Here is an 11,172-nt window from a genome sequence, read left to right on the forward strand (position 1 = left end):
TCGGTTTCTTTTCTTTTTTAAGGAGATTGGTAGTATATTCAAAAAAATAAATAAACACAAAGTAAAACTTACAAATATATGTATATACGTGTGTATATAAACATTTGAGCAAATCTGCTTTTTGCACTACTTAACTGATATAAGATGTTTCTTTGAGAAACAAAATTAATATCATCATTGAAATTTATTGTTATATTGCATCGATAGATATGCAAAAATTATGTTGGCACTAAATGTACCGAACAATGAAGCACCCACGATTGTGTACTTTCACGTTGCACTTTCTAAAGTGTTTTCATAGTGTCAGCTGTTTAATTAAACATATTGTGTTGCTGCTTCAATTCTTCATTAATGTTAACGGGTGTATCGTCTTTTACTTGAGATTTTTGCGGAATCTTGAAGTCATCTCTATTGAAGGTGTTTTCTTCTCCCGCGAGAAGGCGTTGATACACCAATATATTCTTACCTATGCGATTGCGTACATTTTTAAGTAATGATTCAATGTTTACGTCTTCGTCTTTCAGTACTCTTGACCATTCATCGAGTAAATGTTCTGCCTGAATATTCTCGTTCACCTCAGCGTTAAAGACACGATGTAAAATTTTGTAGTTAATTAGAAATTCATTTATGACCGGTGCTAATGGTTCAAAGAGCACAATATGTGAGGGCATAGCAGTGCGCGGATACGAAGGTATGTGTGAGTGGAGCCAATGGACTGGTGATCTATAAAATTGGTCGGCCTCGTCGACGTAATTGGCTGTATTTTGTAAATTAGGCTCACAAGTTAGAAACCGCATGGTAATGTTTTCATGGACGTGGCTGAAAAAAATATATAAAAACAAAGCAATAAATTAATATTACAAAAAAGTATATTGAGCAAACCTATAATATGGTGTAGAATGGCAAGGCATTAAAAAGAGTATGCTTGCACGATGTTCGTTTTCATCTCTGTAATCACGGGCAATTTGCTGGACATGTGTCATAACATCTATGGGTCCTTTCTGATGTACAGTACTTAAGTACCATGCTGGGAGCGCATTGCCAACAACTATAACCAACGCAGCGAACCAAAGAACGCTCCTATAAAATAATTTAATAACTCCGAAATAAATATTTAAAAAATAAATCAATTTACCTGGAGGCATTATAACTCCATCGCGTTAATGTATCAGCAATTATGTAGAGACATAGAGGCAATAGAGACGCAACAAAACGGAACTCTTTATGCTCGATGGTACTTAACACTACTAACGACAGCAAAATGATAATAAGTAGCTGCTTACGTACAGGATAATTCCTCTTATGGCGTACGGTATCAATGACTCCGAATATAAATGGTATTGTATTGATGCCCAAAACCGTTGGTAAGCCAACAGTGAAGTACCAGTACCTTAAACAAATTGATAATATTATGTTTAAGTTAAAAGAACTATATATAAAAATTTAATCTACCATGGATGTGAACCATAAAAACTGCCAATATTATGTAGAATGTTATATCTGAAGAATTCATACGGTGTAATGATAATCCTACCATGCCAGTAAGTATCTATTGCCACACAAACTGCACCAACTAACAATCTATAAAAAATTAAAGCGGTTAAAATGACAAATTCATGACTTTTTTATTTCGTCTCCACTTACCCAATAACCAAAAAATGTTTGAAGATGAGATCACTTGCTGACAAACGACTTTTACGCAAATGATAAATGCATAATGGTATCCAAATAATGGCTGAAGTAGGCCTTAAGAAACAACAAATTGCCGCAAACCATAAATATGTGGTATTTTCCCCACTCCAAGGAAAGTAACTCAAAGCTATGGTAGTCAGTGATGTTTCTAGAGTATTTGATAAAGTTCGTGAACCGATATAGAACCAAAACCACGGCACAAGGACTAAAAACAACGCCCATTTCTTTTTACCAGACCACACAAAGAATCTATAGTCTGAATAAGCCGACAATGTGGCCTGCAGTATGCGGGGTACAATTACCTATAAAATATTATTGCAGAATTAGTTTTGCATAAGGGTACATTAAAATAATAGCATACTTACCAATAACTGCACCGTATCTAAATTAAGTAAGGCTAATAATTTGTAAACACCTGCTATCAATAATGGGTACACATAGCTGCGTATTCCCTGCACCCATTCCCACGTTAGATATCCATATCTGTTTAAATTAGCAAATATTGAGAAAATCTCAAATGTTACTAATTAGTTCTAAATTAAAACTAACTTACCCAAAAGTTAATTTATGGGCCACCTCCAAGCTTTGCCAATATTCATCCGGCACATAGGACGTTTGGACTATAAACACCGATGCAAGTCGTACTGCCAATATTAGCAGAAATACCAATAGCAAATTCATCTTATTCCTAATATGTAAGTAATTTTTTATAAAAATGTATATTCTATATGAACAGTAATAAATATTTTGTATATCTAAAAACTAGAGTGTATAACTATTTACGTAAGCAATGCTAACATAATTTTTCTAAATAATGAATAAAACACATATTAAAGTATTAAAATAATAAATGAAATCACATAAGAATTTTAGTTTAGTAGATCATTGGGTAATTATACAACTTTGATTGGTCTTAAACACACGCAAGAAAAATATAAGAACGCTAAAAAAATATAAGAATTGCTTCATTGGTTCTCTGTGGGAGGTTTCTTCACATGAATTCTGTTTATATTGTTTGCAGAAGTAATGCGTTAATTATAAAATTTGTTACAATTATAATTCACTTTTTGTAAATTCTAAATTTTCATTGATATGTCGAATTCCGCGCGACTATCAAACAACCATAACCTTAAAAAATTGGTATACACGTCAACTGGTAGCAACTTTTACCTAGCTTATATTTATTTTCTAGAATGTAATAGCGAAACTGGCTCTGATAGCTCTTCACATATATTTATACGTTTGGCACAATTAAGTCTTTTACAATTTAATAGAAATGGTCATAAAGACCTACTCGAATTTTCACACATTCAATGGCAAAAGAATCTTTATTTTGCTCTGCTAATTCGCCGATCACAAAATGCCTAAAAATAACACAACAAAACCAGTCATGAACTCAGTACCAAAATAAAATCACTGGAAATGGTTGCTAAGTACGCCATGACGTCATCAATAAAAACGTTGACAACTGCTTACACTGGCGTTCATTAATTGTTCGCCATATGAAGTTAAATTCTTCTAAATTTGTATATTTATAACTAGGATATTTCAAAAAAAAAAAAATAAATAAATACTATACTTTTATATACTGCATTAATTAATTCATTTGAATACCTATTTACCTAAAATTTAACTAGATATTATAGTTAAAATATATGGTTCTCAATTTAAATGTGTCACTAATCAGTAGTGTAAGCACCTTGTTAATACAAAGTTGCATTTTTTTGAAATTGTAGGGTTTCCTGTAATACTAAAACATGTGCACCCTATATAACAATACAGTTGATAATTTTAATTTATTATTATTTTTTTCATTTAAAAATCTGCAAGTTTTGCGATCATTATTTATAAAACTGCCTTAACTCATGCGTTTACATATAAATTTGAGCATTATTGAAACGATGTATAACTGAAATGAAAACAGAAACAGAATACGATAAATTAATAACAGAAACAAAATATTTTAGAACAGAAACCTTTTATATACTCATAATACATGTATGTATATCGGTCATATCGTTAATGAAAAAATCTGTTGTTTTATTGATGGAAAGCTGTTTCACTGTGAAAATTAAATAATCAAACAAAAAAAAGAAAGATATTTTCGTTACTTTGGAACTAATTTTTATTATTGAAAAAATAAAATAAAACATTTAACGGAACGCGGCTCGCAAGTTCACTTGTTCCTTATGACGTTTTAAATATTCATAGACAAAAGCACGGAAAATTTTATTAAAATTACGAATCGATGGCCAATGCAAATTTGCCGCATTATCGTTCGGTGTGTGCCACTGTGGTGGAAACGGTGTTGTTATGAGATGTAAAACCGGCACATCTGTAATAAATACAAAAAATAGAAAACGAACAAAAGCCGTTACTAATAAGTATATAAACAAAGTAAGTGCAGAAAATGAGAATAAAAAAATCTCAACGTACTTTGTTGTAAAAATGGCCTGTGATCGTCATCGATAAACCCGGTTGATGGGCGTCTCATAAACATCAGATTCTTTCCCTCAAGTTTCTTGCCTGCTGACAAAGACAGTTCAATTTCCGATAAGCTATGATGTAAGCCATAAGTATTTGGATAAAAACTGTAGAATTTTGGATTGGCAGCGCCAATCAAGTCGAGTAGCACCAAGACTTCCTAGAATACAAAAGTAAATGAATAAGTTCGACATTTAAGTAGTACTAGTTATCAACTACTCACAATTCGATCTATGCTGCGCCCTAGACCCCCTGAGGTACGTGTATTTGACAATTTCGTTGCCAAGTGACGCGATCCATATATCGAATCGGTATCCGACCAATCCTTTATAGCTTCCTCACCATCGAAAAATATTAACTAGAATATGTTGGTATGTTTATTATAATTGTTAAACGTTAAAATGTGTATATCACCATTAACCCAATATCGCTGCGATCTTTGAAATTGCCCAAAAGGTACGATGATAATGTCTTAGCAGTATTCAACATAGTGGCACAAGGCACTGCTGAATCTATAGCTGCTACGAAACCGGGATCATCTTGAAAATATTTGCTGTCATAATGGCAAGCCAGCGCCAAAAAATCGCGAGCGTTGGGATTTAAGACGCCAATAATGTTTGTGAAAGTAACATTTCCGAGAATGGGGACCCTTTCGGAAAATTGGTCAACTTCTGTGCTGAATCCGAGTGTCTTTAGTTCCCTGTAGAAATGTAATAAAAAAGTAATAAAATGGCATGTAAGAAAGCGATTTGTTCGGACGGAACCGAAATAAACCGAATTAATTGTAAGGTTCGAAAACATTCGTTATATAGAGTAATTAATATCCAGTACAGGGTATATTATTTTTATTTTTTTTAAGTTTGCCAGCCAGAAGAAAACGTCGCAGTCCCTATAAAGTACATATACATATGTATAAACGATCAGCGTCACGAACTGAATCGATTTAGTCATGTTCGCACGTCTGTCGAACGAACTAGGCCATCAGTTTTTGAGATTAAATTTCGCATTCGTCGGTTTCTTTCCAAGAAGCTGTTCATACCTCGGAACTATAGTAATTGGACCACTTTAGGATACAGCTGACATATAAAGTGATCAATCAAAATCAATTTTTTATTTCGCAATATATCTTCACCGAATGTGGCGCGGGTTATTATTTAAGGCAACGGTACAATTTCTAAAGATATTGTTCATCGGTCCATAACTGCTCTGGAAACTCATTGAATAAAATAAAATTCTTGTAAGGAAAACTTTTTTAGTTGACGCTATATCTTCACCAATTTTTTCATAGAATATTGTCCCAGCAATTCTACATTTAGTAGAGGGAGGAAACATTTCTGCAATTATTTTGAAGAATGCTCCCGAGTTGACAGTCCTTGACCGAAAAAAACTCGCCCTGTTACTTAGATCCGATTGTCGTGGGCTATAGGCCTAACCGATTTGATGTTATTGTATAGGTGGAACAATTAGTTCCACATATCTGGAACGGACATAAACTTTCATTCGGGAAAAGACTGTCATCACCGCATTCATTCTCCAACAACAACATGGAAGGCACCTGTTTCTGTCTCTGCATGGAATGGGAGCTTTATAACTCATTTTATCAGAGATTTGTTACCACAACTTTTTTTCAAATAATATTATTTTAAGGTGTCACGAAAACGCGTTGGGTCAAACTAACTTTAAAACTGTCGCAGCTTCTTATGAGAGCATCAAAAACAAAATCATACAAATATAAGGTTCCATGATTCATAATATTTATCTTGAAAACATCATGCCGAAAATAGACACTGAAAGTAATACACAGTTAAAAGAAATGTAAAGTTAAGCTACCAATCACCTTTTTATGAAATCCTCAACTTCTTTGTGGCCAGTCGTGCCCACCACTCTGGGTCGCATAATACCCGCCAATGTCCGGTTGAAATGCTGATTGTCATCTGGAAACTGCACAAACAAATATGTGTACATATTACATATTAGTTATGCACATATATACATATATGTATATATATAAATATGTAAATTGATATTTAACCGACTTGTGTGACATCCAGCGCCAAAACCGCCAAGACCAATAACTGAATGGTTAGACCAGAAACTAAGGCAGACCGCAACATTTTGTCGTTAAAACTTATTACTTCGTAAGTAAGCGATTTCTTATATTCCACCGTTAAATGGAATCACAAATATTCGCACATCACACGATCCGAACAAAGTTTACGTGTTCACCAACATCAAAATACACCGACCAACTAAAAATAAGAGTGCCAAACTGTTGTTGATACAAGCGGAGCTTTCCAATAAAAAAATTACAACAACAAAAACTGCGAAATAACAAACTAAATTTAAACTAGCTTTTAGAGAGAAATAGCGCCCAGTTATGGATGCAGTGCTCAAAGTGAGTCTCTCAGATTTTGTAGTTCACGAGTTGTTTGTATATACATATGTATTTACTCATGAACATTAGGTTTGTGGGCACGCTGGGCATTAACTCAGTAAACTCAAACTGAAGTATTTTCAACTACATTTAGTCATTGTGGTTTTTATTTTTTATATTTAAGTCTTGTTCAAGTCTGAAATCAATGGGTTATATACAGTTTGAAGGCCGAAAAAAGTGAATTTTCCAGAATTTTTTCTGAGAAAACTTTTAAATTTATTAATCCAAAAATTTGTACACATTTTATGGTATTTCTTAACTGTATTTTAAGACTTAGTACAAGTATTAGCCCTCTCTGAAAGACCTTTTGCGATGACCACTATATCTCTGAACTGGATCCTCTGAAATTAAAAAAACTAAACAGATTTCATTAAAGTAATGTTAAATCTAGTAAAGTAAATCAAAGAAATAAGCAAAATAAAATTATTTGACAAAATGGCGGTTTCTAAAAAAAATCGATTTTTGACCAAAATTACGGCCTTAAATTGTTTATAAAAAAATATTTAGCGATGAAAAAAAATATTCGTTTAATTATTAAAAATTGATTTAAGAAGCTCGTGTTAAAATTTGAGACTAATCGGTTTTGCCATTTTCGAGTAATGTTGAGTTTGAAAAACTATACTGAGAAAAACGCGTTTAAAGTTTGGTCTTGTACTTTCGAGCACACTAAACGGGCTTTTCAAATTTGCGTGTGACTTTGAAAATATTCACCGGAACGATATGAAATATTCTGTGAGCTTTCTTAAATATAATATATTATATATGTATATACATATGTATTATGTACATTGAGAAAAAAAATCGATTTTTATAAATAAATAAATAAATAAAAGTGCTCATTATAGTGATTCTAGAAATATGAAACATTCCCTTATACTCTTTTTTGTTGTCTTTGACGAGATTTATACTTTTATTGTTGTAACGATGATTTTTTTTTCAAATTCAGCTTATCACGTGATCAAAAGTATAAACAATTCGAGCTATGAAACTGGTTTGATCCACCCTAATGTGTAAATATTTATATAAGAAATTGCACTTTAGCTGAATAAAATATTTGGAGTTATCTGCAAACAAATATAAGTAGGTATTTCCCAAAATATGTAAAAAATCATTTGCGTATTCGGAGAGAGCCCTCATATACAAACATATACACGTACGTTTGTATGCTCTCATACTTGTATGTAATTTTTTGTTTATGCGTTTTGAAAACTTTTGTTTTATTAGAAATACTTTTAACAAAGAACGTTGGTATTTAACTTTTTTACTTCCTTGTACAGAGTCAATCAAAACCGCTCATTCATGTAGATTTGTCTCATTGTATACAGGGAGCCAATAAATGTACATATGTAAGTATGTGTGTGCATATACTCGTATACATACATATGTATGCTTTTACTTTGAATTTCATTTGCGTGTTCTATGACATAAATATGTTTATAAATTCTATTAACAGTTACGTGCATTGAATTGAAGTTTCTGTTTCTACATCATAAAGTATATATGCGTATACATTTATATATGTACATACAGTTGTGCTCATGAAAATAGTAGTGCAACAGCTTCTTATATTTAAATATCTTTACTAACATATTCTGACTTGCCAAGTCATCGAGCGTAATTCTTTTGGTAAAATAAACATTTTTAGTTTTAGGAACTAAAAAGTCTCCTTACTTTTGTTTCCGCAGTCTTTTCGATGGCGCATTTTACTATTTTATAAAAAAACGCTGTTCATTCGAATAGTAATGCTTGTCGTTAAATTAAAAAAGTAACAACAAAAAACGTTAACTTCGGTTGCACTGAAGCTTAAATACCCTTCACAGGTACATTTCTTATATACTACAAGGTATAAAAAGATCTTTATCTTGATTTCGGCCAGTTTAAAAGGTAGCTGTATGCTATAGTAGTACGATCCGAACTCTATGTTATGTTCGAAAAAAATCTCCCCCAAATTTCCTGAAGCGATCTTGGTATATAAAATACTATAACTAGATTATGATTGGTCAGTTTACATGGCAGCTTCTTCTTAAAGTGGTCCGATATATGTGATGCCAATAAACGAAAACATGTTACGATTTTTACGACGATTCTGCTGAAGCGGTTTCAGTTCTTATGTCAATTTGATCTTGTAAGCATGTAGGCCAAGATCTTTTCGCAAACGTCGTCACAGAAATGCCTAACGCTTGAGAACGACGTGTGAGAGATTAATTTGGGTCTTCCTCATTTGATGCGCTAGCTAGCAATATTCTCGACACTACAAGCATTTATTTGTCTCACTGGCACGGGAAAATTCCGTACTGTGCCTGTGGATTCAAATTTTTCCACTAGACGCGCAACTGTTGATCTGACTGGACGATTATGACAACCATAAGTCTTCCGTAGCGCTCTTAAAGTTGGGGCCACTGATTCCGAATTTCGGTAGTAAATTTTAATAATATCGGCTCGTTGTTGGATCGTATATCTTTCCATAATAAAATGGCAAACCTTCCTGAAGAGAAATGTCAAAAAAAGCGGGAAAAAATATGACGTCCTTTGCTGTCCCCATTGGCCTGCTTTTGTAGCGCCCTATTGAAGAACGAGTTACATACACATTTATTGGTATAGAATGATAATAAAATGCTTAGTTTATTTGTAACAATTAAGCTCTGTTCCTAACCCGAGTAAGACTTGTTCTTGTTTTTGTATATTAATAAAATTAATTACATTAAAAAGAAATTGTTAACAATTCATTTTATGCTTCAACAAATTTATGTACTTTTATCGATTTTTGTAAAGCTTCTGACACGTCCATCTGTAACTTTAGTTGAGCTCAAGTCTAGTTCATCCACATTCTGCAAACATTATTTCTTTTTTTTTCTATTTACATTTATAAATTCTTCTCATCCACTCGACGTTAGAAAATTACCATAACCACATAGCATAAGGAAATCAAACAACCATAAATTATTTGTGTTTATTTGACAACAGTTGTCATATATTGTTCTTTAGTAGTGTTAAAAATGGTTTTTAAAAGTTATAATCAGGTACTTTAAGATTAAAGTAGCTGACCAAATAAAAAAAACATCTTTCAAATCTAACTACGTACGTACTCGCAGGCATTGGCCTTCAATCGTATAACAAACATATATACATACATACATTTGTATGTATGTGTATGTTATGATGGTTGCTCACATAAAATGTGTTCCTTCGTTAATTCTTTCAAATTCAAATTAAAACTAAATATAATATACAATTTGTGTAATATGATATTAACGAATTTCAGCAACAATATTTCATGTAACTATAACTAAAACTTTGTTGTTGCTTAATAAATTATATGACTGTTAAAGAATTGTATATAAATTTGGTTTATGTTTCTGAGTTTTCGACTACGCACTCGTTTGACTCGATTAGTAAAACTGAAATCTGCCTTAACAGTGAGACGTACTTACATAAATATAAAGTATACATATACATATAATTTTTTGTTTATAAAATTAAGTGTCAATCGTTGTTGCGCATTTCTCAACATTTAAAGGTGAAATTAGATGCGAAAAATAAGATTGCAACTAAAATTAATTGCTCATGCTTATCAGTTTTCTATTACACGGCTGAAATGTTTCATGTACACACACATACCTACATAAGTATGTATGTACACTAAACTGCAATAAGAGATGAAATCTAAAATGAGGTATTTTACTTAACAATAATGTTGATTAAACAATTTTGTACATACATATATGTACATACATATGTATTCTATTATTTGTTATGAATGCCCATGAAAGTGTATGCGTCAGTTTTTAACATTTCAATGAAACCACATTTGCCTGGAGCCAACAATTCAATATTGATATACAAATACAAATTTTTTTGTAAGAACTAGGGCTTTGCTAGCAATTATTTCACTGTTAATAATTGTTTAGGTTGTAAACTTTGCAAGGTCGAATGTGTTTTTTGTTTTCATAATTTAGTTATTCAACAAATGCGATCACTATAGTGAAACCTTTATTACCAATTGCAAATAAATCAATGTCAAATCATAGATTCAAGGTACTTGTTGACTATTCAACAACACATTTTTTGTTTACACTCAATTTGTAAGTTTGGTATTTTTTGTTCATAAAAAATATGATAAGTAAAATTTTGAATTTAATTTTTTTGTTCAATTTTGTTTAAAAATTAAAATAAATAATATTTTGAATTAGATTTTTTACTTAAAGAAGAAATATAATAAATAAAATAATGTTTTTTTACTAAAAATTCCAATAAACAAAGCCAGCTTAATAAGGTTTGGGAAGTTACTTGTAAATAAATTTAAATCGAAAACATAATATTTTGGTTTTCAAAGTTTCTTACATAATAAATATAAATGAAACCGCATAAATTGACACAATACATTAATTCAATCCGCTAAAAGAATTTTAAATAATATAATAAGCAATATTTAAAACAAATCAAGTTTCGAAATATGTTTAGTCACCTGCAGGGTTGGAAATAATGCATTTAAAAATAAAATAACTAAAATTTGATTTAAATTTTTTTCATTTTGTAATCCGGAAAATTTTAATTAAGCGCAA

The 11,172-nt window shown here is 31.6% G+C and overlaps 2 protein-coding genes across 3 annotated transcripts; both read right to left on the reverse strand.

Annotated features, from left to right (window-relative positions):
* Positions 1–177: 177 nt before the first annotated feature.
* Positions 178–3,100, reverse strand: LOC120778157 (GPI mannosyltransferase 3). 2 transcript variants are annotated; one of them, XM_040109883.1, is made up of 8 exons: positions 2,863–3,100; positions 2,246–2,380; positions 2,058–2,175; positions 1,645–1,994; positions 1,453–1,581; positions 1,136–1,390; positions 883–1,080; positions 178–819 (listed from the first exon to the last, which is right to left on the reverse strand). In XM_040109883.1, the coding sequence occupies exons 2-8, from the start codon at positions 2,371–2,373 to the stop codon at positions 312–314; spliced, it is 1,686 nt and encodes a 561-aa protein (XP_039965817.1). In that variant the 5' UTR covers positions 2,374–2,380; positions 2,863–3,100; the 3' UTR covers positions 178–311. The 2 variants fall into 2 exon arrangements, with proteins under 2 accessions (XP_039965817.1, XP_039965818.1); XM_040109884.1 differs by having other exon boundaries at positions 2,987–3,093.
* A 691-nt stretch (positions 3,101–3,791) lies between these two features.
* On the reverse strand, positions 3,792–6,432 carry LOC120778600 (glutaminyl-peptide cyclotransferase-like). Its single transcript, XM_040110473.1, has 6 exons — positions 6,213–6,432; positions 6,014–6,117; positions 4,591–4,876; positions 4,400–4,534; positions 4,129–4,336; positions 3,792–4,027 (listed from the first exon to the last, which is right to left on the reverse strand). Exons 1-6 carry the CDS (start codon positions 6,288–6,290, stop codon positions 3,846–3,848), a joined length of 993 nt encoding a protein of 330 aa, XP_039966407.1. The 5' UTR covers positions 6,291–6,432; the 3' UTR covers positions 3,792–3,845.
* Positions 6,433–11,172: the final 4,740 nt, after the last annotated feature.

This window comes from Bactrocera tryoni, chromosome 5, assembly GCF_016617805.1.
Source record: "Bactrocera tryoni isolate S06 chromosome 5, CSIRO_BtryS06_freeze2, whole genome shotgun sequence".
NCBI lineage: Eukaryota > Metazoa > Arthropoda > Insecta > Diptera > Tephritidae > Bactrocera > Bactrocera tryoni.